Source organism: Bubalus bubalis, chromosome 12 (genome assembly GCF_019923935.1).
Source record: "Bubalus bubalis isolate 160015118507 breed Murrah chromosome 12, NDDB_SH_1, whole genome shotgun sequence".
Taxonomy (NCBI): Eukaryota; Metazoa; Chordata; class Mammalia; order Artiodactyla; family Bovidae; genus Bubalus; species Bubalus bubalis.
Genome location: NC_059168.1, coordinates 95658969 through 95683750, shown reverse-complemented (window position 1 = coordinate 95683750; position 24782 = coordinate 95658969). Strand labels below are relative to the sequence as shown.

Here is a 24782-nt window from a genome sequence, read left to right as displayed (position 1 = left end):
CGGAACATCACTAGCTCTGCATCCTCAGGGAAAAGCCACAGAGCCGCTTACTTAGAGAGGGCTGAGTAGGCACAAATATAACAAGAGTCCAGGTGACATAGGGAATTCCAAATTGGCAAGAAAAGTTGAATTCTATTTGCAGTTCTAGGAAAGTCATAGCATTAATTTTAATAATGAACAGACTGAGTGAAAACTGAATCCTCATCCAGTTTTTAAATGTTTCCTTCCAAATTAAGTGCAATCAATATGAACAAAGTGCTTTTCCATCAGCGAGTAGAATGAGCTGGCCTCTGCAACAAGGGCTCCTTGGCTAATAGAAACTCCCCTCAACTGAGAGGATCAATCAAGACTCCCGTGAAGACCATGATTAGGACTTCTGTGCTCAGAACTAAGGCTGATGAATAGCTAACCAAATACAGGGTTCAGACAGGAACCGTGTTAAAGGAGTGAATGTGCACCATCTCATTAGCAACTGCTGGATGATTCCAATTCCTTCCTGTACTGTAGTTAACAAGTAGATGTTCAGATGAAAAGGACGAGTGTGAATTCACGGAGAACCTTAGTTATATCTGAGAAGTCAAGAGAAATTTTCAGAAATGCTTCCAAATACAAAAGAGATGATGGAAACATAAAACCCAATGAATTCAACTGCTCTCCCTTTTTAATCAATTTTACACAATGATATTGTACATGAGTAATCACATTAGGAGACAGGATGGGTTTCCTGTACATATACAAGATGGTGCAAACTCATTCACTGAGGCTTATAGGTTTTTATCAGTTTCAAGAGGAGAGGCAGTACAAAGCTTTTTCACACAGGTGAAACACGAGAAGACGGTAGACAAGACAGAACATCAACTCAGCAGAGGTGAATTCTTAAGGCGTGTGGCTCCTGCCCACAGTGTCTGCCACGAACCAGGTGTAGAGGACTTTCTCTCCCGGGGATTTAACCTTTGATAAGCACAGGCCTGTGGGACATGCAGCTCTGTGGTGATGCCACAGTTCAACCACACCAACCTTGACACTGAAGCAAAGCATATCTTCCTTTCTCCAAGTATTCTCAAGAGTAATAAAGCTATTCCTGGTCACCCTACTCCTTGGGTAACCCACATTCTAAAATATATGATTATTAATCTGGCAACATTCTCAAGCATTTTGGCAAAGTACCTCAAATATCTCATCACTGTTCATCTACTCAACTAAAAATTCTTTGAGCTTCAAGAAGATCTTTTCTGACTTCCCCCCTAAAGTATGGCAATTACATATAGAATAAACTTAATAGTTAAAAGAACTAAACAGAGGGCAGACTTTTCCTTACAAAATAAAGCAGGAATGGGAAGGGAAGAGAAAGTCTAGGACGCACATCAACGGAGGAAGCTGAGTCCACCAACGACTCTATCACTTCGACACAACCCACTAACAATTCTGAGCAAGGGTGATCCTACTTCCTTTTTTCACACCCAATCTCATCAGACACGGGAACTGTTAAATCTTCGCGACGTTGATCTTCACTTGGCCACGGAATTCCCGAGGCAGGCAATGGGGAACAGTGCCGACTGGCATGCACAGTCAGGTATAGCTTCCTGTGGCCAAAACTAGACCTTGTCACTGCCTGGGACAGGTTTTAGTTCTCTCGCTTACATACCTCAGGAACATGTAGGTTGAAAGTCTACATTAAACAAAGGCTTCCAGGACACAACAGGGAGAGAAAAACCCATGCATCTCATCCACATCTATTTTCCATCCTTCACAAAGCCTAACCCTCTTACAGTGATTTCGTATCTGTATAAAATGGCTTTTATAAACAGGTTTTTAAAAAGAAAAAGTAGGAGAAATCAGTTAACTGTGGCTGAGATTTGACCTAGAGAAAGAAAACAAAATGTTTACTAGATTTAAAAAATAATACTTTTACAAATAAAAGATAATCTTCAATCTGTAATTCTATTACTTAACTATCTCTGGAAGCACAGTATTAATACAAAATATGAACTGATTTTTTTCGTGAGATAATTCCACAGAATTTCAGTGAACATTTAACATTCATTTTCTTTGTAAATTCCACGTAATAATCGGTGGCTACTGAAGGTTTCCTACATGTGATTTTGTATTTTTGCACACTCCTTCATATAACCTATGTCCTGGGAGGATCCGTGGTACAAAACAGCTGAAGGACAACTATTCCTTTCCTGAAAGAGTACAATCGGATTACTCCCTATCTCACGCCCACCGCTGCCACACACACAGGTGTTGTGTAGTCACTGAATCGTGTCTGACTCTATGTGACCCAATGGACTGTAGTCGGTCAGCCTCCTCTGTCCATGGGCTTTCCCCAGCAAGAATACTGGAGCAGGTTGCCATGCCCTTCTCCTGACCCAGAGATTGAACCTGAGTTTCCTGTATTGGCAGGCAGAGGCTTTACTGCTGAGCCACCTGGGAAGCCCATGCAGACAGTTACCAATTCCTAAACTCAGAACTCAACACTACTAAACCCTGGTACGACGAAACTACCGATGACAGTTAACGCTGAAGTAGTCCTTACTCCTGACCGGCTTCCCGAAGAAAACAGCTTAACCTTAAACAGCTGGGCTGTGCGCTTCTCTGCTGGCACCTGAGTCAAGACACAAGCACCCACCTCCATCTCGGATGTAACTGTGATGCCAAATCTCTGAGGTCCTCCTCTCACAACTGTCTCAAGCCCTGCAGAGCCCGACCTCCTGCCTCTAGGAGATGCAAACTCACCACCTTCTCCACAGAAAAGAGCCCCATGCAGTGTCCACATCTTCATATTTATTTCCATAGTAACAACATGGAAGAGAGTTAGGAACCACCACGGGGGTGAAAAACTGCATTGACTTCTGAGTTAAATCCCCAAACAATAAATTTCAACTATTCCAAGACTTCTGTTGACTTAACATTTATTGAATCAAATGCTGAACTGCCCCCCTCTGCCTTAGAAATCATGTTAAGACAGTTTGTCTTGTAAAGTATCTACGGTGGGATCTGACTTCTAAGACCTAAATGAGCTTGACCGTTAAGAGTCCATGAAGCATGACTGTACATAGATTTCTTGATCTAACGTTCAAGAGGACATTTTTCAGTACTACTTTAATTTTGATCTGCCCCTAAAAGGCAGAAACCTCATCTCACAACCCTCTGCAACTTATCTCAGTATTGTAGAGTAAAGGAATGAGAAGAGGTCAAGGCATAAAGAAAACCCAGCTTCTTTAGGCACAGTGGAGCACAGAGCTCCTGGAGAGACAGCCTCTGTCCTTATCTGCTCAAGGCTGTTGGTCACAGTTCCCTTAAACATGCCTGGAAATGCTGCCAGCAACAAGAGACTCAAAGGAGGGGACCAATTTTCATAAAAGAAGTTAACACGTTTAGGAAACATACAGAGCAAAACCAGTCTGTGACGGCCTATGTGTAAGACTTGTGCTTGAAGCTTTGGTGGGCCTCCTTGGCCTGTTTCTCAGACACCAAAACCCATTCCTGATTAATTAGCAACACACGATCAAACCAAAATACAGAAAAACATACTTTTGTTCAGAAGAGGGAAACAAAGGCACAGAAACCTGCCAAAACAGATTTTTCCCCCCCATAAGAATAGTATGGTTGATTAAAATAGTTTATCACTAGTAAAACTTGTATCACTAAAGCAGACAATACAAATTAGTTTTTTAAAAAAAAATGACATTCACTGAATTCCTGGTCTGTGCATTCAATGTGAATCATCATCAAAAATATATTACAGTTAAAGGTTTGTAGGGAGTTCTGGCTGGGGTTTCTACACTATATTTAGCATTTCAGATGAGAAGTACCACAAGGATGGGTTAGATATCTACTGTCCCTTTGTATGCCACATATGATGATTAAACAAACAGTCTATCTCCTACTGCAGGCTCAAAGACGTCCAGGGTGAGAAAGTCTAAGTGATATATTCAATAAGTTCTATACCCCTCATCAAAGGCAGCCCTGTGCATCAAATTCCATACCTAGAAAGTTCAATAAACTGTGTTACACTTTAATAAATACTTCTGTGTATTTGTTCGCCTTCTGCTTTTAAGCTCAGCTTAAATGTTGTCAAGGAAACCATTTTACAAGAGGGTACATGACAACCTACTATCAGCAATATTCCTTGTTTATTAGAATCTGAAGATGTCCATATTACATCAAATATAAATATATATCATATTTACATTCCCTTCTTGGCTCTTCAGTTTAGGCGAGTGTATTTATAGATAGTGCCGCTAACGTCGCCACTATTATATCCTCAGTGCGACCGGTATCTTCCTTCTGTTAGATGCTTCCAAGGTTAGGCAGCATCCTAAAAGAGGTGTACTGTTCTTTTTTTAATGAAAAGAAAGAATGAGTATCCATAAACAGAGATCTAGGAATTTTCTAGATTTTGGGTTTGTTTTTTTTTTGTATTTCAAAATACCTGAAAAATGTGGTCCCTTTTTGCAGTACTATTCTCTATGTGGGGACAAGAAATTAATGAAATATGCAACTCAGAAAGGAAAAGAACCCAAAGAAAAGAGAACCTGCTTGTTAGCTCATTAATCTGTTTAGTAAAGATCTGTTTTAAAAGGTCTGAACACTGTACAATATTATACAAAAACCATCTTCAGCCTTCAAAGCAGCTGGTACATTTTCTGAGAGATCTGTGGGCCCCGCTAACAGTCCGCTGCCTTGCTGGGCCTTTGTCTCGGTCACTTTCGGTCATCGATAGTCTTAATGAATTCCACGGCCGCTGTGAACTGCATCCACCAATAGGACTCCTCTCCAGACAGACAGCTGGCATAAAAGCTACTGATGTACTGAACAGTGGACAGCAAACAGGGTGGATTTGCCTAGAGAAGTGAAAACAAAGTCAGCTACTCAGCCGGAAAAACCATTTACGGTAACATCTTTCAAATGTTTTCCTGTGAAAAAGAGATACCAGTCCTTTTCAAAATAATCCCCCAAATCCTTTTTGGAACTAATTTGTAAACCCGACTTATTGTGAGGAGCAACAGTGTATTGGAAAGAAGACTCAGGTTCTAATTCTAGCTCGACTAGAGCTTTCTAGCCTAACAAAGCACTTGACCTCATTGGTCCTTAGAGGGGCTGAACTAATCCCAGTGGCTTTACTCAACATCCCCGGATTCCAGATAAGGAAGGAAATGCTGCAAACAAATTGAGTTATATCTGTTTATTAAGTATAGGTAGAACCAGCCGAGAAAGAAAAAAAAACTAAAAAAAGAGTAGGCCCTCTGCTGCAGGAGGCAGCACAGAAACTCCTGCTTTTCACCTCCAGGCTCAGGTGTGTTAAATCAGGAGGGCAAGCTAAGGCCTGCTCCTTAAAAGGGGCTTAGACTTGCTCTCTGCGTAGAGACTAAACACATCACCTGCGGAAGGGAGCTGAGCAACGGGCAATAGGAGGAGTGAAGAAGGCTCATCGCACAGATTCAGAGTCAGGGTTCTGACTCTGAGCTAAGAGTTCAGGCTGCAGAAATACCGCAACATTAAGAATTAGTAAGCTATATGTCAAATACACTTCAGACATCACCAGAGGCCTGAGCTGACTGGAACACATACTAGGTGGCTGTTGTGCACCCAAACTGCAGGGTCCCCACCTCCAAACCAAAATGTACAAAATAAACCATTTTAATGGTGACACTTTAAAGTCAAAAAAGGACAAGAGGTGTCGTACTTTTAAAAACAATATGGTACAATTAATAAAACATGAGGTCAAAACAGGAGAAAGATAATAGGAAAATGTAGTAGTTTATGTGATAACCACTATGAAGAATTCAACATGAAAGAAGATGGTAAAAACATTATTACCAGAGAACCCGCCCTCATTCATTCATTCAGTAATTACCTACTGAGCTCCAAGCAAGACCTTCAGGCACTGCTTTAAAAAGCTGAAAACGTTCACCTAGGAATCTAGCTCTTCCTTTCTTTGGAAAACCCTAACTTCTGGACAGAACATAACTTGATGTTAGCTACTTTCTTCCTGGGTATCATAGAGCTGGAAACTTGTAAAAGAGTCAAAGTCCGTTAACACGTGGCGACCCTCTGCACAGGCCCCTGAATCAGGACGCCAAAGAAACTCCTCTCACGGGTGGTAGCGAGGACCTACCTTGATCAACACAAACACCAGCACAGGGACGAAGTCATCTGCCCCTGGGACGGAGTCCTCGTTGGCCAGGCTCAGGAGGTTCATGATCGTGGAGCACATTCTCAGGATGCACTGTACTTTGTCCCGGGGCGTCTTGTAAGCACTTATTGTCCTGATTTCTGACTGTGCCGAGGGCCACGGTGCCTCCTTAAGATAAACCTAAGCGAGATCACACACAGACCGTCATGCAGGTGGAAGGCAGTGACCAGAGCAACCTCCACGTCAGGAGGCGGATGGGCGAAGCCGCTGCCTTTTCCCTTTTTCAGAAAAACCAAATTGCAATTCCTCCCCATCCTCCCACTTCAGGATTGAAGCCTAACTTTTAAGCTTTTAAATTATTTGCTTTGCATTTTAAAATAAAACCACCCAGAGAAATTCCCTGGCCATTGAGTGGTTAGGACTCTGAGCTCTCACTGCCAGGGGCTCAGGTTCCATCCCCGGTCACTGGGGAACTAAGATCCCCAAGCTGCATGATGCGGCCCCAAAGGAAAAACAAACAAACACACAAACCCACCCAGATATATCGTAATAGAGGCATATGATAACACAGAACCTAGAATTCATAAATTTTAAACAATTATCTTTCTTAAAAGAGCTAGAATGGGACTTATCTATGTATTGCAGCTGATTCCAAAAGCACCAACAAGCTACTTTTAAAATAGCTTAAAAATTAGTATGTACCTGTGTTGCAGCAGCTCTAGAAATCAAGGACAATTAAAAATTTTATGCCAATTAATATCCAGATTCTAATGAAACAACCAGAAAACTCATATACCTAAAACTTTCCTGTTTCCTGATTCTGTAAGAGGTGTAAGACAGGTAAAAATGTTAGTATCAGGAACTAAAAGCTAATTCTGAGGTCACATTCAGATTCAGTTCCCTCTTCTGGACAGGAGTTTCTACACTCTCTTTGAAGTTCCACCAGATCCCTTCATATGTGACATTCCTGCAGGATGTTCTGGAAAGAACACTGGCTGTTGAGTGGTTAGGACTCCGAGGCTCTATATGATTATAAAAGCATCAGTGGACAGTGTGGCTGCCGCAGGAGGAGTGAGCTGTGAGCAGGAAGCCCTGCCTAAAGGGGGTGGTGTCAGGGCGGGGGCTCCCCCAGGCTGGCCCTCCCTCCACTCACCTCTCACTACTAAGGTCCCTTCTCAGGCTAGGGAATTTTAATCCACGGAAAGACCTTTGAGAATTTTACTGGCTGAAGGACATCCAGTGCAAGTGGTTTCTTTATAACTTACTATATTCTGCTTCCCTGAAAAACTGGTAACATGTACTTAGCACACCAAGACACTTTTAATTGAATAATACCATCCATACTGTATGTTATTACCTCTGGTATCTGCAGAGCTCTGTGATTTGCAGTCACTACTTTAGACAATCTCTGAATATGTTCATGAAGAACCCTGAAAATGCCCCGAAACACATATGTAAATATATAATTCAGAAAAGAAGGTATGCAGGTAGTCATAATCGGTTTCCTCAAAACACATTTAAACCATTTTAGACTCACTTCCAGATACAGATTACCATTACAGTCGAGACTCTCTCTTAGCTATAAGTATTCTGTCTTGGTCAAAAACTCTCACATTTAGGATCTGCTTAGAAAGGCTCAGGGAGCCAAGGGGATGCAGGGGGAAGAGTGGGAACCCCTCCTTTCTGGACCAGGGCAGTGTCCACAGGAGAAGTGAGGGGACTCCTTAGCCTGGAAGCTACCTGGACAAGCTAACTGGTGAACAGGCCAAGAAGAAGTGGAGGGGTCAAAGGGCAGAAATTGGAGAGCACAGACGCTTTGACGGAGAAGGGACGCTGAGGACGCTCACCTCTCATTTCAGAGATGACAATGATTAGGCCTAAAAGGTGAAGGATTTCCCTAAAGCCACACAGTGGTGAGCAGCTGAGGCTACGCCCAGTCTCCTGCCTTCGAGTGTCCTTTCTAGAACACAGTGCTAACTCTCTATAAACCTGCAAAGATGACATGGAGGGGACAGAGGCATAATCGGCTTTAAAGGTGCTCTCCGCAGTAAGTAGTTTGAATGTTCCCATTCCTCATCCCACCCCGGAAGCCAAAAACTGGGGCTCTGGAGAGAAAACAGAACCCAGTTGGCAAATTGCGTACAGAAACGTGGGGAGGGGTAAAAAGCCCGAGTCTAGGAACAAGTGAGAGAGGCAGGTGGGAACAATCCTAACCCACTCACAGGAAAGTGAGCTCTCTCAAATATACAAGAGATATCTTAAAATTTCCATAAAAAAAAAAAAGCTTACAGAAACCACCAGCGTCCCACCCTGAGGTCCTATTACGCGGGCCCCTCAGGGCCACTGACATGGTGAGCCACTCTCACTGCCGGGGGTACATGGCGGCCCCTGAGCAACACACTTGGGGGCAGAAACCGGGTCGTAAACCAGTGGTCAAGAAAATGCAGAAGAGGAAATATTAAAATGCTGAGTCTCACTACCCCCAAATAACCACTGTTACTCTTCTAGATTTTTTTTTTTTCAAGATTAGTATTTTTAGGATTGTTTTTAAAAATAGGCTTTATTGAGATTTAATTCATATGCCATACACTTCTTGATATTTTGATATTCAAATACATATCATTCCCAATAAATAAAAAGTACATATCAGAAGTCACACACTGTGCTTGATGCCCTAATGGAGAGACGAATGAAGCGTTGTGTTCCTGCACTCATGGAAGGAACCATCTGGTGGAGGACAGAGGCGTTCATCAAATAATCACACAAACCAGTGATCCGGAAGAGGGGGCAGTTCTGCCCCCAAGGGGCACTTGGCAGTGTCTGGAGACAGTGTGGTTCTCACAGCCGGTAGGGGACTACCAGCCAAGGCCAGCCATGATGCTACATGTCCCACAAGGCACAGGACAGCCTCCCACATTAAAGAATCATCTGGCCTGAAATGTCAGCCATGCCAGCTTGAGAAACCATGACTCAAGTGTAAAACTGCAATGGTGGCAAGTGCTAAAGAAAGGTACCCAGGCCTGAGGCAGCCCTGCCCTGCCAGGGCATCTCACCCAGGCAGACAGGCTAGGAAGGGTTTCCCCCGAGGAAGTGAGGTCTGAGTCCTGATCTGAAGGGTAAGAGTAGGTAGAAGAAGGAAGGAACGAATAGCTGTGGCAGAGTAAACAGCAGTGCCTTCCACAACGGCCAGGCCAGTATACACGGCCCTCCAGCCCAACTCCCCGCATCTCTGAGAACACAGCGCTTTCCTTCTTTCCGGTCTGGTAACTCTGAGAGGTGCAAAAAGGAAACACGTATCTTTTCCTTTACTACTCAGATACCATGTCTCATGAATAACTTGTCTAAACCACGGGGCTGGCTGGGATAGCCCTTAGTCCATCACAGGCAGGAGCACTTACTGGTCACGGAGTATGTCCCCGTCCTGATTCGGGTAGAAGGCAAGTTTGAAGATCCGGTTCATCACACTTCTCTCGATGGCCAGCTGAGCGTCCTGAAGCTGTTCCTCGCTTGCGTTCTGCCATATGACATCCTGGGCCATCGCGCCGTACAGGAACTGCAGAAAATCTTCCACCTGGGCGGTTTTATCATCAGCGGCTGTGAGTTTCTGAAAGTCTCCAATGCAAAATAATATGCTTTAAAATAGAGTATTTGAATGATTTTAAATAGGAAATTATTAGAAAGTAGTTAAAAACAGAAAACTGTTAGAATCATAATCCACTACCTATGCAGCTACCATGCTCTCAAAGCCAGAAGTATCTGGGCATGGTTTCATTTGGGGAGAAAATACATCCAAAATACATCATTAAAAACAGGGGAAAGGTAAGACATGTGCAGAAGTTTAAGAACAAGAGGTTTGTTACAAAATGATATGCTTTGTTTAAAAAAAAAATAAGAAAAATTGGGTGCATCCAAAACTTTGTAAATTTTTCCAACTTTTTAATAAACTATAGATATTCAACCAGGATAAACACAACATTTATTGGTTGAACATCAAGGTTTAATTACTAAGAAATAACTGGGAATTTAAGGAACTGCTCTTAGACAGATAGGTACTTAAAAAGTAGCAAAAGAAAACTTCCCAAATCTTCCCGCTAACATACGGCTTCACCGAGGGTCTCTGGTTACCTTGAATGAATTCCCTGATCTTCTTCTCTTTGCTCTCAAGCAGCAGCCTCACACAGACGGTGGTGAAGTATCGATTGGCCACCTCTTTGTCCCTCAGAACCCTCTGCAGTAGCCTTTCCAGGTGCGCCTGCGTGGTCTGCAGTCCTTGTCGACAGCGAGTGAGGTAAGCAATGTAGGGGGCCCGCTTCCTGAAAGGAAAGACACTGCAGGACGCCAGACACACACAGCGCACACCTTCCTTGGAGACGAAGAGTCCTGACTTTTCTCCAAAGGAAAAGAACTACCCCAAAGACTCTGGTTTTACAGATGAGCCTATCAGGCTGCACACAACCATCCTGAGAACTGACTATGTTGCCAGGTCAAGAAACAGAGTCAGGACTTCCCTAGCGGTCGGACAGTTGCAAGTCCGTATGCCAAAGCAGGGAACATGGGTTTGATCCCTAGTCCGGGAAGGTGTCAGGTGCCGAGGGGCAACTAAACCTGCATGCCACAGCTACTGAGCCTGAGCTCTAGAGCCCGTGTGCTGCGACTCCTGAAGCCGGCACACCCTAGAGCCTGTGCTCTGCAACAAGAAAAGCCGCAGTGAGGAGCCCACGCACCACATTAGAGAAAGCCCTCATGCAGCAGTGAAGACCCAGTGCAGCCAAAAATTACGCAAGGGTAGAATGTACACTATAGAGAACAGACCCAACATTTTATAACGACTTTAACCGAAGTGTAATGTTTAAAAAGCGAATCACTATGTTGTACACCTGAAACTAATTTAACACTGTAAATTAACTATATTTCAATTAAAAAAAAAATAAGAAAGAAAGAAACAGAACCATTTACTGGTCTGAACACTCAGCTCCCTAACTCCCTAAACACTGCTAAATCTCTTCACATCACTGGTCTGTTCTGCACTGGAGCACAGTCTCCTTGCTGGTAGAACCTCGTACTTAACAGGAAGTTGACTGCTACAAAAGACTAAAATAACAACAAAATACAGGTTGATATATCACGAGATCACTAAATATACCACCGATTATCTGCTTATAGTCTAAACGCAACAATCATTAGAGCACCCATTCCCTAAGCCTCTTTACTTTCTAAGCTTCTCAACTTAAATGTCAGCAGTGACAGGCAACAGGCAACGGTAACAATTCCTAGGGCTCCTCCTGCTTCCCTGGTCCATGGAAGCAGTCTTTTCTATCACCACTAAAAGAGGGAAATGACATCCTAGTTATCCTGGCCCCACCTCCACCAAAGATGCTTTTGGGCAAAGCTGAAGTCAACTGTACTCTGTTACTAAGATCTGAGTGAGTGAGCAAGTGAAAGGCGCTCAGTCGTGTCTGACTCTTTGTGACCCCATGGACTATACAGTCCATGGAATTCTCCAGGCCAGAATACTGGAGTGGGTAGCCTTTCCCTTCTCCAAGGGATCTTCCCAACCCAGGGATCAAATTGCACTGCAGGCAGATTACCACCTGAGCCACAAGAAGCCCAAGAATACTGGAGTGGGTAGCCTATCCCTTCTCCAGCAGATCTTCCCCACCCAGGAATTGAACCGAGGTCTCCTGTGTTGCAGGCAGATTCTTTACCAACTGAGCTATCAGAGAAGCCCTAGTAAGAGCTGCTCGCTTACAACTACACTTCCAGACTAAATACCCACATATGTTGCTTGGAAATCTACATCCAGGAAAGCCCAGCACTTTGCAGTGAGCCTAGATTCATTTCTGAAATGAGGGCTGACAAGAAAATACTTGCAGCTGAAAACAGGTATACAAGTGAAACAGGCTGGGGATGTTACCTGTAGTCCTCAGCAATGGACGCCAGCAGCTTCCTACAGGTCCGGTTATCAAAGCGGCACACGCAACGCATTGTTTCCTGAAGCTGAGCCATTAAGTTCTTATCTTGTAAGTTAATTGCTTCAGCTATTTGCACTTTTAAGAAGCAGACAATTTCATTGTCTAAATAAAAAAACATCAGAATTCTGTTACTGTTGAGAAGTTCCATAGGCTTTATATAAGCTGAAGGTCATCCCTCAGCCTGTGGGATGTCAGTTATGACTGTATCAGTAAAACTAAGCAGAACCAATCAGAGAACATTTTCACAAACCATCAGTAATCCAAGTGACCTTCACTTCAGTTCAATTCAGTTCAGTCGCTCAGTCCTGTCCGACTCTTCGAGACCCCATGAATTGCAGCATGCCAGGCCTCCCTGTCCACCACCAACTCCTGGAGTTCACCCAGACTCACATCCATCAAATCAGTGATGCCATCCAGCCATCTCATCCTCCGTCATCCCCTTCTCCTCCTGCCCCCAATCCCTCCCAGCATCAGAGTCTTTTCCAGTGAGTCAACTCTTTGCATGAGGTGGCCAAAGTACTGGAGTTTCAGCTTTAGCACCATTCCTTCCAAAGAAATCCCAGGGCTGATCTCCTTCAGAATGGACTGGCTGGATCTCCTTGCAGTCCAAGGGACTCTCAAGAGTTTTCTCCAACACCACAGTTCAAAAGCATCAATTCTCCGGCGCTCAGCCTTCTTCACAGTCCAACTCTCACATCCACGCATGACCACAGGAAAAACCATAGCCTTGGCTAGACGAACCTTTGTTGGCAAAGTAATGTCTCTGCTTTTGAATATGCTATCTAGGTTGGTCATAACTTTTCTTCCAAGGAGTAAGTGTCTTTTAATTTCATGGCTGCAGTCACCATCTGCAGTGATTTTGGAGCCCAAAAAAATAAAGTCTGACACTGTTTCCACTGTTTCCCCATCTATTTCCCATGAAGTGATGGGACCAGATGCCATGATCTTTGTTTTCTGAATGTTGAGCTTTAAGCCCACTTTTTCACTCTCCACTTTCACTTTCATCAAGAGGCTTTTTTGTTCCTCTTCACTTTCTGCCATAAGGGTGGTGTCAGCTGCATATCTGAGGTTATTGATATTTCTCCCGGCAGTCTTGATTCCAGCTTGTGTTTCTTCCAGTCCAGCGTTTCTCATGATGTACTCTGCATATAAGTTAAATAAGCAGGGTGACAATATACAGCCTTGATGTACTCCTTTTCCTATTTGGAACCAGTCTGTTGTTCCATGTCCAGTTCTAACTGTTGCTTCTTGACCTGCATGTAGGTTTCTCAAGAGGCAGGTCAGGCGGTCTGGTATTCTCATCTCTTTCACAATTTTCCACAGTTTCTTGTGATCCACACAGTCAAAGGCTTTGGCATAGTCAATAAAGCAGAAATAGATGTTTTTCTGGAACTCTCTTGCTTTTTCCATGATCCAGCAGATGTTGTCAATTTGATCTCTGGTTCCTCTGCCTTTTCTAAAACCAGCTTGAACAGCAGGAAGTTCACGGTTCATGTATTGCTGAAGCCTGGCTTGGAGAATTTTGAGCATTACTTTACTAGCGTGTGAGGTGAGTGCAATTGTGCGGTATTTTGAGCATTCTTTGGCATTGCCTTTCTTTGGGATTGGAATGAAAACTGACCTTTTCCAGTCCTGTGGCCACTGCTGAGTTTTCCAAATTTGCTGGCATATTGAGTGCAGCACTTTCACAGCATCATCTTTCAGGATTTGAAATAGCTCAACTGGAATTCCATCACCAAGTGCCCTTAACTGATGCTAATATAAATGTGTTACATTGAACTGCTGTATAGTTTAAACACAGTTGAATACTGGCAGTTTCATATGGTTCCTATAAAGCATAGGGAAAAAATAAACTCTCATGTAGCAACCTACCTTCTGGGTCTGTATGGTCTGGTAAACCGTTTCTTGTTGAGTGGGTTAGCACTGGGAAAGCCACAGAATCCGCAGAGCAAAGAGCGAGCCTCAGTTTCTTTTTTGCATCTCTACAAAACAGATGAAAATATAGTCATTTCTTTATCCAGATATGGTCACATTCTATAAACTATTATCTTATTTACTATACAAATTAATGGGCTTCCCAGGTGGTGCTAGTGGTAAAGAACCTGCCTGCCAATGCAGGAGACATAAGAAACACGGGTTTGATCCCTGGGTTGGGAAGATTCCCTGGAGGAGGTCATGGCAACCCACTCTAGTATTCTTGCCTGTAGAATCCCATGGACAGAGGAGCCTGGTGGGCTATGGTCCAGAGGGTTGCAAAGAGTCGAATACGACTGAAGCGACTTAGCACACACACACATACACAAATTAACAGGCTAGATCAGGACTCAAATGTTTCAAATGGTCATAAATAAAAGATACTTTTTAACTTACTGACACCTTGCTTAAGGAGTGGGCTTTCCGGTTATCTGAGAAGCAAGATTGTAAAGGTGCTCTGAGCAAGGACCATTTGGTAAAGTCACTAGAATCAAACAAATCCTTTCTGACGTTCCAACATCCACTGAATTCTATGCTAAACGTGATGACAAGTCAGAAAGCCAGATTTTGCCCAAGCTGGGAAGGAATCAACAGAAGTCATCAGGACCATCTCAGCACCCAAACTAAGGAAGCCTTCCACCACATTTCTCAACAAATGTTGATCCTGCCAGAAGACAAGCTTGTGACAAGACGACCTTTCTGTTGCCCTGTTGATCAAAACTTTGTATTGAATCAAAACCCGCTCAATTTCTGACCACTGAACCTCCTGCTACCACCTGGCAGAGCACCCTTCAGCAAGACATCACCCTCCTCAGCAACGCAGTCCTTCATGCTGGGAGGGTCTTGGAGGGCAGGGATCAGAGCTTCTTCAGAATGGCTGAGGCTGCCTCCCAATAAAAGGAGTCAAAACACCTCTGAGAGCAAGCCAGAGTTTGCTCCTATTGCAGGATTATCACTTGTCCACCTCACCTGACTGGTTCTGAGACCCACCTTAATGGTTTGCTTCCTCGAAAATGAGTAACTTACGAATCAGCTCAATCAACTGTAATATTTGCCTACTTTGTAAAGACTCCAAAATATAAAGCAGTAAAGTCATGGCTGGAAAATAAAAATTGTCTCCCACTACACCCCATGCCATTTTACCATAGGAAAAAAGGATAAAGCTCCATAATATTTAATGATAAAATGATATGTACAGCACAGGGAATATAGTCATTATTTTATGATAACTGTAAATGGAGTATAATCTTTTAAAATTGTGACTATGTTGTACCCCTGAAACTTAAATAATATAAATCAACGATACCTCAATAAAAGTAAATAAAATGATATGCTATTAAGAGTTTACTTAAATTAAGTGGGGAAGGAAGTAAACATGAAACAATACTGGCCACGTATTAGTAACAGATCTGGGGAACGGGTACGTCACTGTACTTTCCCGTTTTGTACAAGCTAGAAAGTTTCCAAAATACAAAGTTTAAAAAGCTAGAAAGGCAGACAGAAACGGAAAGATGGACAGATGATTAATGCTTTAAAACTGATAATCCGGGGGCTTCCCTGGAGGCTCAGTAGGAAAGAATCTGCCTGCCAATGCAGGAGACAGGAGTTCAATCCCTGATCCGCAAAGATCCCACATGCCTTGGAGCAACTAAGCCCGTGCACAACTGTTCAGGCTCTAAAATCATTTTCTCAAACCGTGTTAGAAATCGAGGGAATGAGGAAGATGATAAACTCGGAGGGCTCCAGTAGGCTTACTGGGGAAGTGGGTTACTCAACAATATGTGGTCCCTGTGAACCCATGAGGTTTGCTTGGCTTTTTCATTCTCTGAATTAAAGCCTTTGTATATGACATCCACAAGGCGAGCAAAGTCTTCTCAGTGCACAGCGTCTCATTCTTACCTCCCTGCTCTACATGTGTATTAAGGGACTCAAAGAAACACCTGACTTGAAGTGACTGCAATGGTGATGAGAAATTCAAACCCAAAGGTTCTAAATCGTATACAAGAAATACCTGTAAGAGAAGGCTGAGTCCTGAGGGTGAGCCGCTTGGCTCGCAGAATCCGGGAGATCGTCAGCGGAGATGTTCTGCAGGGTTTCGTCACGAGGAGAGTCGTGTGCGCTTTCACCGTCACCCATGACTTCTAAACAAATCCCACCCCCCACAAAAAGGATAAGCAAGTTAATCCGGAATATTCTAGCACTGGTAGGTATTCAGAGCAACTCAACAATAAATTAAGCTGTGCCTTCTGAAAAGAGTTCTTTGAGAGAGAAAGGGGAAAAAAAAAGAAACTTCAAACACATAAATAAACTGCCAGCGATGATAATGTATCAAGAGAGCAGCTGAGGATAATTTTACTTCTTATCCAATTGTAATCCAAAACAATGAAAACCTTTATTAACTTAATAAAGACAATACTCTGTAACCACAATCACTGAACCACAGAACTAAAAGGGGGTCTCAGAAATCATTTTACATAACACCCTCGTTTTTCAGATGTGGAATCCTGCCCAGTCAGGAAGCAGCTGGCTGTGACCCTCTTGACCAGGCCACACTGAGACCCCTCATCCTCACTCCAAGGGACAACCCCCCAATCCTCCCCACCTGAGAATGAGCTGGAGACAAACTCACAAATGCAGCCAGCACAGACCTGTGGTTCCCCCACAGTTGTTTTTATGTTTCTAAGTTATCCATTAGACAATACATGCATGTATACAATCAAAAGAAATGAAAAGTTCCTTAGTGTAATAAAGATACTGTGCCTATGTGGAAAAAAAACTCTATTCTTAAGAGATCATTTCAAATACTTCAGGAAAAAATACATATAGAAAATGTGGCAAAACATTAACAACTGCTAAGTCTAGGCAGATGGAATATAACAGACCTTCACTGTAGTATTCCAACTTTTTTGTTATTTTAAAACTTAAAAAGTGTAGGTGGTTTCCTCAGGCTCCTGTGAGTCTCCCTTGAGCCAAATCATGTTCAGTTTGTCAGAGACTCTTCCAGAGACGCTCTAATATTAATCTTGGGGATTATACCATGGTTTTTTGACAACTGTTTACAGGAGCTACTAAAGGGCTACTTGGAAGAATGGATACGTGTGTATGTATGGATATGTGTGTGTGTATGGATACGTGTGTGTGTGTGGATACATGTATGTGTATGTATGGCTACGTGTGTGTGCATGGCTACGTGTGTGTGGATGGATACGTGTGTGTGTGTGTGTATGGCTACGTGTGTGTGTATGGATACGTGTGTGTGTATGTATGGCTACGTGTGTATGTATGGATACGTGTGTGTGTATGGATACGTGTGTATGTATGTATGGCTATGTGTGTGTGTATGGCTACGTGTGTGTATGTATGGTTACGTGTGTGTGTATGGCTACGTGTGTGTGTGTATGGATACGTGTGTGTGTGTGCATGGCTACGTGTGTGTGCATGGATACGTGTGTGTGTGTATGGCTACGTGTGTGTGTATGTATGGCTACATGTGTGTATGGCTACGTGTGTGTATGTATGGATACGTGTGTGTGTGTGTATGGATACATGTGTGCGTATGGATACGTGTGTGTGTATGTATGGCTACGTATGTGTGTGTATGGCTACGTGTGTGTGTATGGATACGTGTGTGTGGATGGATACATGTGTGTGGATGGATATGTGTGTGTGTATGTATGGCTACGTGTGTGTGTATGGATACGTGTGTGTGTATGGATACGTGTGTGTGTATGGATGGATACGTGTGTGTGTGTATGGACGGATACGTGTGTGTGTGTATGGATGGCTACGTGTGTGCATATGGCTACGTGTGTACGTATGGATATGTGTGTACGTATGGATATGTGTGTATGTGGCTAGGTTGCTCTGCTGTGCACCTGAAACTACACTGTCAATTGACTAATTCCAATATAAAAGAAAAAGTTAAAGAAAGAGACTACTTTCAGTTCAGAAAAGTTTATATCACTTTCATGGCAGTGATATAAAAGTTCCTATTCCGTTCTTTATCAGGATGGTCACCTGCACTTTCGTAGTTTGCCAGCGCTCCCTCACTGGGGCTGGTGCGTTTGATGGCATTCCTGTATTTGTCCAGAATATCCTCAGCGACCTGAGCCTGTGCACTGAGTCTCGGGCTGGGATCATCTGCGGGAGGAAAAGGAGAGGAGAATTAGTGCCCTTGGTTTGCATCCACTCTGATGTTAGTACGACACCAGTAGCATAATCCCAAAGGCGGATTAGGAGGTAAGACTTAAAAAGAGCACATATCTCAGTGTTATAAGAGGCACCATGCAGCTGCCTACTCATCCCAGGTCTAGGTCTGACAGCCTTGCCAAGGCACGAAATCGGGACGATTAGCTCCACTTTCTCATCATCGTCAGATTTCTGCATGACATTGTCAAACAGTTCAGTGCAGACTGAATGGATGATGGGATTCTACAGTGTTTACACTCAAATCACTGTTATTAGCAATGCATGCTTAACAGAACTTCCAACAAGGCATTTTTATATGCAGGCTTCATTTATTCAGACATCTCTATGCTGAAGGAGGAAAAAACGTATTCAGACTTAAAACTTAACCCTTTTACATACTTTTAAAATGCCTTCCTCCACTTTTCCTTCATGAATTCTCTCTACACCGTATTTAAAACCTTCAGGTAATTCATATTCTATCTCACTGAATCTCACCATGACAGTTCCAGGTGCTGGACTAAACAGTACTTTTGTGCATGCAATGGTGTCAGAGGTGCTCCCAGAGAAATCTGGGCATCTGGGAGAGCGCCTGAAGTGCACCTGCGTCCAGAGAAAAGGGCTACCACCATCGCAGGTGCAGCCCTGGTTACTGACAGGCCCCCTATCCTGTCAGCAAAATAAGCACACCAGTTACGTCTTCCTGCAGTCAGACAGCAAAGTCACTAATTAACAGTTAACAAAGCAAAGAAGTGCTACAGATCTATGGGACAAAACATAGTTCCATGGTGAAATGTAAATTCCTGAGACAGATCTAGGCCAGGCAGGTAATATCCACACTCTGGTAGAATCCCATTTTTTAAAAAAGTCTTAAAACATATATATTTTAAAAACCACTAGAATTTATATATTCCTATGTGTTAACTGCAGCTAATGTGAATAGCAGCTGACATTTCTGAGCACTTAGCACGTGCCAGGAACTGTGCTAAACAGTAACCCTACAAGGGAGGTACCATTACCACCCCTATTTTCAAGAAAAGGAAATCAAAGTAGAAAGAGGTTAAGTGGCATGCTCACAGGCTCTTCTTCTCTTTCTACAAAAAACAATATTTAGTGTTTGTGTCTCTGTAAAATTGTGGTAAACTGTAGGGAGAAACAACTGCCAAAATAATTTAATTTCTGCTATAATAATTTCAATGCATGGTAAGAAAGTCCTAATAAAACATGACCTTCTTCAAAATGCAAACTTACAAAACCTTTATTGTTACAAAATCTTCTTTCTGCTATTGGTTTTGACTGCTGTTGAAAGCTCTGAAAAAAGGCTAAACATAGTGAAAGCAATAATGTTGCTTATAATCTTTATTTCTATAATGCCATTAAAAAAAATTTATCTGAGGACAATAAACAACAAGAACAAATAACTAAAACATACAAAAAATGCTCTATGTACAAGGGGATGAGTGTTCCGACTTATCTTAAGTAGTTTTTCATAGTAAAAAAAAAAAATTGCATATGATTAAATATCCAAAAGCAAGAAAATGGTTTACATTGCCATAAAATCATGATAGATGATCCAAGAACCAATAATGATTAAAAAACCACCTATGTCTAGAAGAAACTGGGAGAGGGTTTATGAAATAACGTGTGGTAAAAGGATACAACTCTGATTTAATCATGAAAAGCTGTGTCTAGGTATGGAAAGATTCAGAGAGAATATGAAAAAAAGAAAAGGTGGCGAGATGATGACTGTTAAGAAATTCATAACATTTCAAAAAATTGATTTAATGATACTTTTCCGTGAGTCATTAATTAAGAGTGTGTAGAAATTTTTGCACCAGTCGGGCAGCTAAACTGCTTGAATCAAACACAAACAAAATGGAATATTTTATGGGAAAAACTTAGTCAACTTAGCTTCTCCTTTAGGCACCAAGAACTAATAAAAATGTATTGCCTAAAGACACGAATAAAAAATAATTTAAAACTTCTCCAAAGTTACTAATTCAAACATTTTGAAAACCTGAGATTTCTTCATTGAGTATTCCACTCTGTAAATGGTGGTGGTGTTCTAAAACAAGGAGCATGGTAAGAAAACACAGAAATCTTGCCCAAACTATGCCTTTCCAATTCTTCTCAATCAGACCAAGTGCCAAGATTCATGTGTGATTTGACTTAACACCTACAACCCTTAGCACAGTGCCTGGCATGAGTCAGATGTTCAACAAGTGTTTGCTGGTTGAATGAGGCCTGACTGCTCTCAGCAGGAAACCTGGAGTGAAAGCACAGCTACTGCTGATAAAAGCCCTTTATTCCAAGAAAGTCATTTCATTAAATAAACAGGAAGGGACGCCGGGACATAGAACCGTCTACATGTATTTCAGAGCTAGACATGACGGGGCTATGCGGTGAAATGGGATTCTACCTGTACTATGCTGAGCTCTTTGAGGAGGATGTTCTTTTGAAACTTATCTCATTTTTAAATAAAAACCTTCTTTTTACCTGAGTAGGATAACATAATTTAAAAATCAACACAAGAAAAAGAGAGACGAGAAATTAATTTCCCTCCAGATGCTCTGCAGTCACTGGAGACAGTACACAGCTATCAAACTCATGGTTGGGTTGTCAATACTACCTCTCATACTTTTTCCTTTCAGGGTGTTCATTCATAATATGCCAAAAAGAAGCTGCAAAAATACAAATGCTGCATGAGGTAAGAACCCAACCCCTAGTTATATATTCCTTGGGTCAGATAACAATGTTAAAATGATTCAAGCTGTAAAAAAATTGGTCAAGTTTACAAATCTACTGATGTTGTTTGAACACTTCTCGGGGAAAAAAGGAAATGATTAGGTAAAACAGAATTTCAGTGATCCTGAATAATCAAGAACTATGGATGGAAATAAACTGAGACTTCTACGATCAACGTTAAAGGGAACTACTGTCAATGATCCAAAGATACGGCATGCACAGCGCTAAAACCGTCACCACACTTTCCTCAAAGGCATGGGAGGTCGTCATCCCACTAAGATGTCGGGTGCTAGGGCAGGCCCAGAGGCTCAGGGTCAGGGGCCTCATCATAAACGGAAGTTATGACAATGAGGATGATGATGGTGGTGGCGGTCTGCAGGAAGAGCACACTGTGGCCGCCAACTGGAAACCACAGAGCTATGAGAACATACTCCCCACTGTACACACACAGACACACTCGTCTAAAAAGGCAACGCTTATGGCACCCAAGAGAAAGTGTTATGAAATATGTGCTCTGGGAATGAAGGAGCCAGGAAGTCCATGAGTCTACAAACCTGTGAGTGTTGAGAATCTGTCAGGCCCCAGATCATCTTTGTCTTTTTCTTGTTTTTCTTTCTTTCTAAATGGTATAGGAGCTGGAAATTAAATAAAGTCAGTAGTGTGACATATAACATACTGCACTACTCGGCAGACAGCAGTCATTCTGGAGTTAACTGGTGTGCCAACATTTCTAAGTGGAAGGAAGGTGAAAAGTTTAAAAGCTAAGAAATCCCGAGTGTCCACTGATTATCATTCTTAACATAGCATTGAAGATTCTTAAAGAAGTTTTCAGAATCTGCTTTGAGGTCATCTGCCACAGGAAGAAGGATTTAACAGGAATCTATTGGCACTGAATCAAAACCACTGCCTCTTAACCTCTGCTCAAAAAAAAACACAACACATTCAAAGCTCTGAGCCTCATTCTCTCCTCCTCTAGTGGGCTTGAGTCTGGCGTGAGAGCAGTGCTCCTCAGCTCCTGAGCACCACAGTGCCGAGAAGAGGCCTTCAGAAGAAGCCCCTCCCTTTAGTCCTGGATAATCTCTCCTTCCTAGAAGAGATGCTTTTGCCAACTCAGATTTCAATACCTATTGGAATGATGCCAGGCTATTCACACAAAAAAAGCGAACAATGCTACACAACTGCCTTCCAGAATAAACACTAATATTCAGGGTATTATCATTCTCAATGATTATAAACATAAGAAGCTTACGTTTATTCCAAGAATGTAAAGAATGAATTTTCAATGTTTATTAATAGCATCCCTTTTTCCTGCAGTAATTATTAGCAATACATATGTCAAAAGTCCTACATGTTTAACTTCAATGGAATATAATATTTAAACAACTGTGGCCTGCCTGACTTTCATTTATGAAACCATTGCCATTTCCTGCAAAGAACAGGAACTATCACTTCTAAAGCTGTACCTTAGCATTCACCTGAGTGAAAGCATTTTCTATAACCTCAAAACAGCATGAAACTCAGGCCCCACAAGAACCTCACAGAGGAGTTGAAATTTTAGCTCTCTGAAAGAGATTTGAGGGCTTTGCTTCTTGTTGCTATTATTGCATTCTGATATCTTATAAAATTACCTTTGGGCATGGCAGAAACAAAACGTTTTCTCCACCAAGGTCTGTTCCTGTCTGATTTCTCATCATCGCTATCTTTGCGTTCTTCAGTCTGTAGAAAAAGTTTGATGTTTTATTTGTAGTTGGACAGCACGATAAATTACTATGAAAAGGATTTTAGTTAGTCTGTGAAATACAAAAACCACTCATTTGTCTTCAAAGCAAAACTGTTCTTATTGTGGTACAGGCAGCTTCTGGAACACAGACGTATACCTTTCAAGCACTAGACTGATTGATTACTTGAGGGTAGGCATTATCTCACTACTGTCAGTAAGCCAAAATAGAGTCCAGCATAGAGTAGGCACTCAATAAATACTCATAAGGGATGACTAAATGCAATGCAGATAAAATCTAGAGATTTGGAGAGAGGTAGCAGTAGTATTAATAATAAAACCAAGTATGTACTGTGTGCCAAACACTGAATGAAAAACATGTATTACCTCATTTAAACTTCACAGTAGCCTTGTGGGTGCTAAGTGGCTTCAGTCGTGTCTGACTCTTTGCAACCCCATGGACTATAGCCTTTAAGGCTCCTCTGTCCATGGGATTCTCCAGGCAAGAATCCTGGAGTGGGTTGCCATACCCTCCTCCAGGGTATCTTCCTGACCCAGGGATCGAACCTGGGTCTCCTGCATTGCAGGCACCTTCTTTACTGTCTGAGCTAGCAGGGCAGCAAAAGGGCTTAACAATAATATTTATAGTCTCAGGAGATAAATATTATTACTAAGCCCTCTTTATAGATGAGAAATATGAGGCTAAAAAGGTTATCTCCCCACCTTCCCCAAAGTTATACAGATTGGATGTGGCACAGCTGCTCAAAGCTAGATGTGACCAATTGCAAAGTTGCTGCTTTGATCATCAATTATGAGTTATCATTAAGACTACATGTCAAAAGGCAGAGACTGTAATTCCTTTACTAATCTATGATATGACCTTAGACAAATCATTTTATTTTTGTTTTCTCATCTACAAAATTGGAACTAAAAATACCTTCTCTGAGGGCATCCATGTGAATGGGATATCAGAACCTAAGAAGGGAAACGAGGGCACCCAGGGACGGTTCAGTGGTGGGGGTGGGATATTCATTACACACAGGGAGACTCATCAATTAAGTACCTACATGAAGAATCATGAAAGCAGGCTTCTCACTGCTGGAGAAGGGAATTGCAAACACAGAATGAGAGACATGAATTCTGCTGTTCTTGAACTGGAAATGTTTCTCTACATAGAAAGATAGAGAAATAAGCACTGGAGCATCAGGTTGGCACCTAAGTCTCACAAGGCTGGGGGAGGGAGGCTCTTTGTGTCTCATTCCAACTTTTTTTAGTAACTCTGTGAGTGCTGAAAAATTAAAAATAATAACTTATTGGAAAAGGAAAAAAAGCAGTTCCTCTATCCATCTCTGAAGGAAACTGTGAGGTTTAAATGAGATACAAAATCACTTGTAGAAAAGTTAAAAGTATCATAAAAATGCAAGATACTACAAAACCAAAGTAGAGGGATTTTTTTAATGGGTTAAGGTGCTGGACATACCAGACTTTAGACATGACTACTGTCCCTCCTTCACCCTAGATTTATATATTCTGCATTAATTTCAGGTATCAAGAGAACTAGGCAGATGGAACACTAACTGTAGCTGACCATAACGAGCAAGTTCTTCTGCATGGCCTGTGTCCCGTACCTCTCCTCTTGAGGAGTCCTTACTCGGGGATGAAGATGAAGAGTGAGGCGCAGCCACCAAAGAAGTAGCACCAATGGCTGCGGCTGGAGGGAGTTCTCGCTCTTCATTCCCTGGGCGTCGGTTCCAGCTGGGGTCGCTCATCGGGCGCCGGACAGAAGACACGACGTCGGAGCTCCTGCTGCGAACTAATCTCTCGGGGTACGAGTGCCTTTGCTTAAACGCCTCCATCTCAGCTGGAGTCAGGATATGGGAACCGAAGGTAGGCAACCTGGCCTCGTTTCCTCCCACAGCTCCTTCCAGGATCGGGGGGTCTGGGGGTGGGTGCGACGGCCGGGCATAGTGAACCTTTGGCCTTACCACAGCAGAAGCTCCCCCTGCAACACAGGAAAAATGTTCTCAGCTGAGACACAACTGGTCCC

General features: G+C 42.5%; 1 protein-coding gene across 5 annotated transcripts in view; it reads right to left on the bottom strand.

The window, feature by feature from the left end:
- Positions 1–639: 639 nt before the first annotated feature.
- Positions 640–24782, bottom strand: part of GAPVD1 (GTPase activating protein and VPS9 domains 1) — a 75500-nt gene continuing 51357 nt past the window's right edge. For 2 of the 5 annotated variants that reach the window (XM_006049261.4, XM_006049262.4), the window contains exons 15-26: positions 24364–24737; positions 22647–22734; positions 21573–21653; positions 18106–18228; positions 16100–16229; positions 13987–14096; positions 12057–12216; positions 10268–10455; positions 9541–9754; positions 7500–7572; positions 6125–6322; positions 640–4850 (exon numbers count right to left, since the gene is read on the bottom strand). In XM_006049261.4, the coding sequence (XP_006049323.1) occupies positions 4710–4850; positions 6125–6322; positions 7500–7572; positions 9541–9754; positions 10268–10455; positions 12057–12216; positions 13987–14096; positions 16100–16229; positions 18106–18228; positions 21573–21653; positions 22647–22734; positions 24364–24737 (1880 nt within the window). In that variant the 3' untranslated portion in view covers positions 640–4709. Of the gene's footprint in view, positions 4851–6124; positions 6323–7499; positions 7573–9540; positions 9755–10267; positions 10456–12056; positions 12217–13986; positions 14097–16099; positions 16230–18105; positions 18229–21572; positions 21654–22646; positions 22735–24363; positions 24738–24782 lie in introns of those variants that run through there. The other 3 variants (XM_006049263.4, XM_044926338.2, XM_044926339.2) reach the window with 2 other exon arrangements.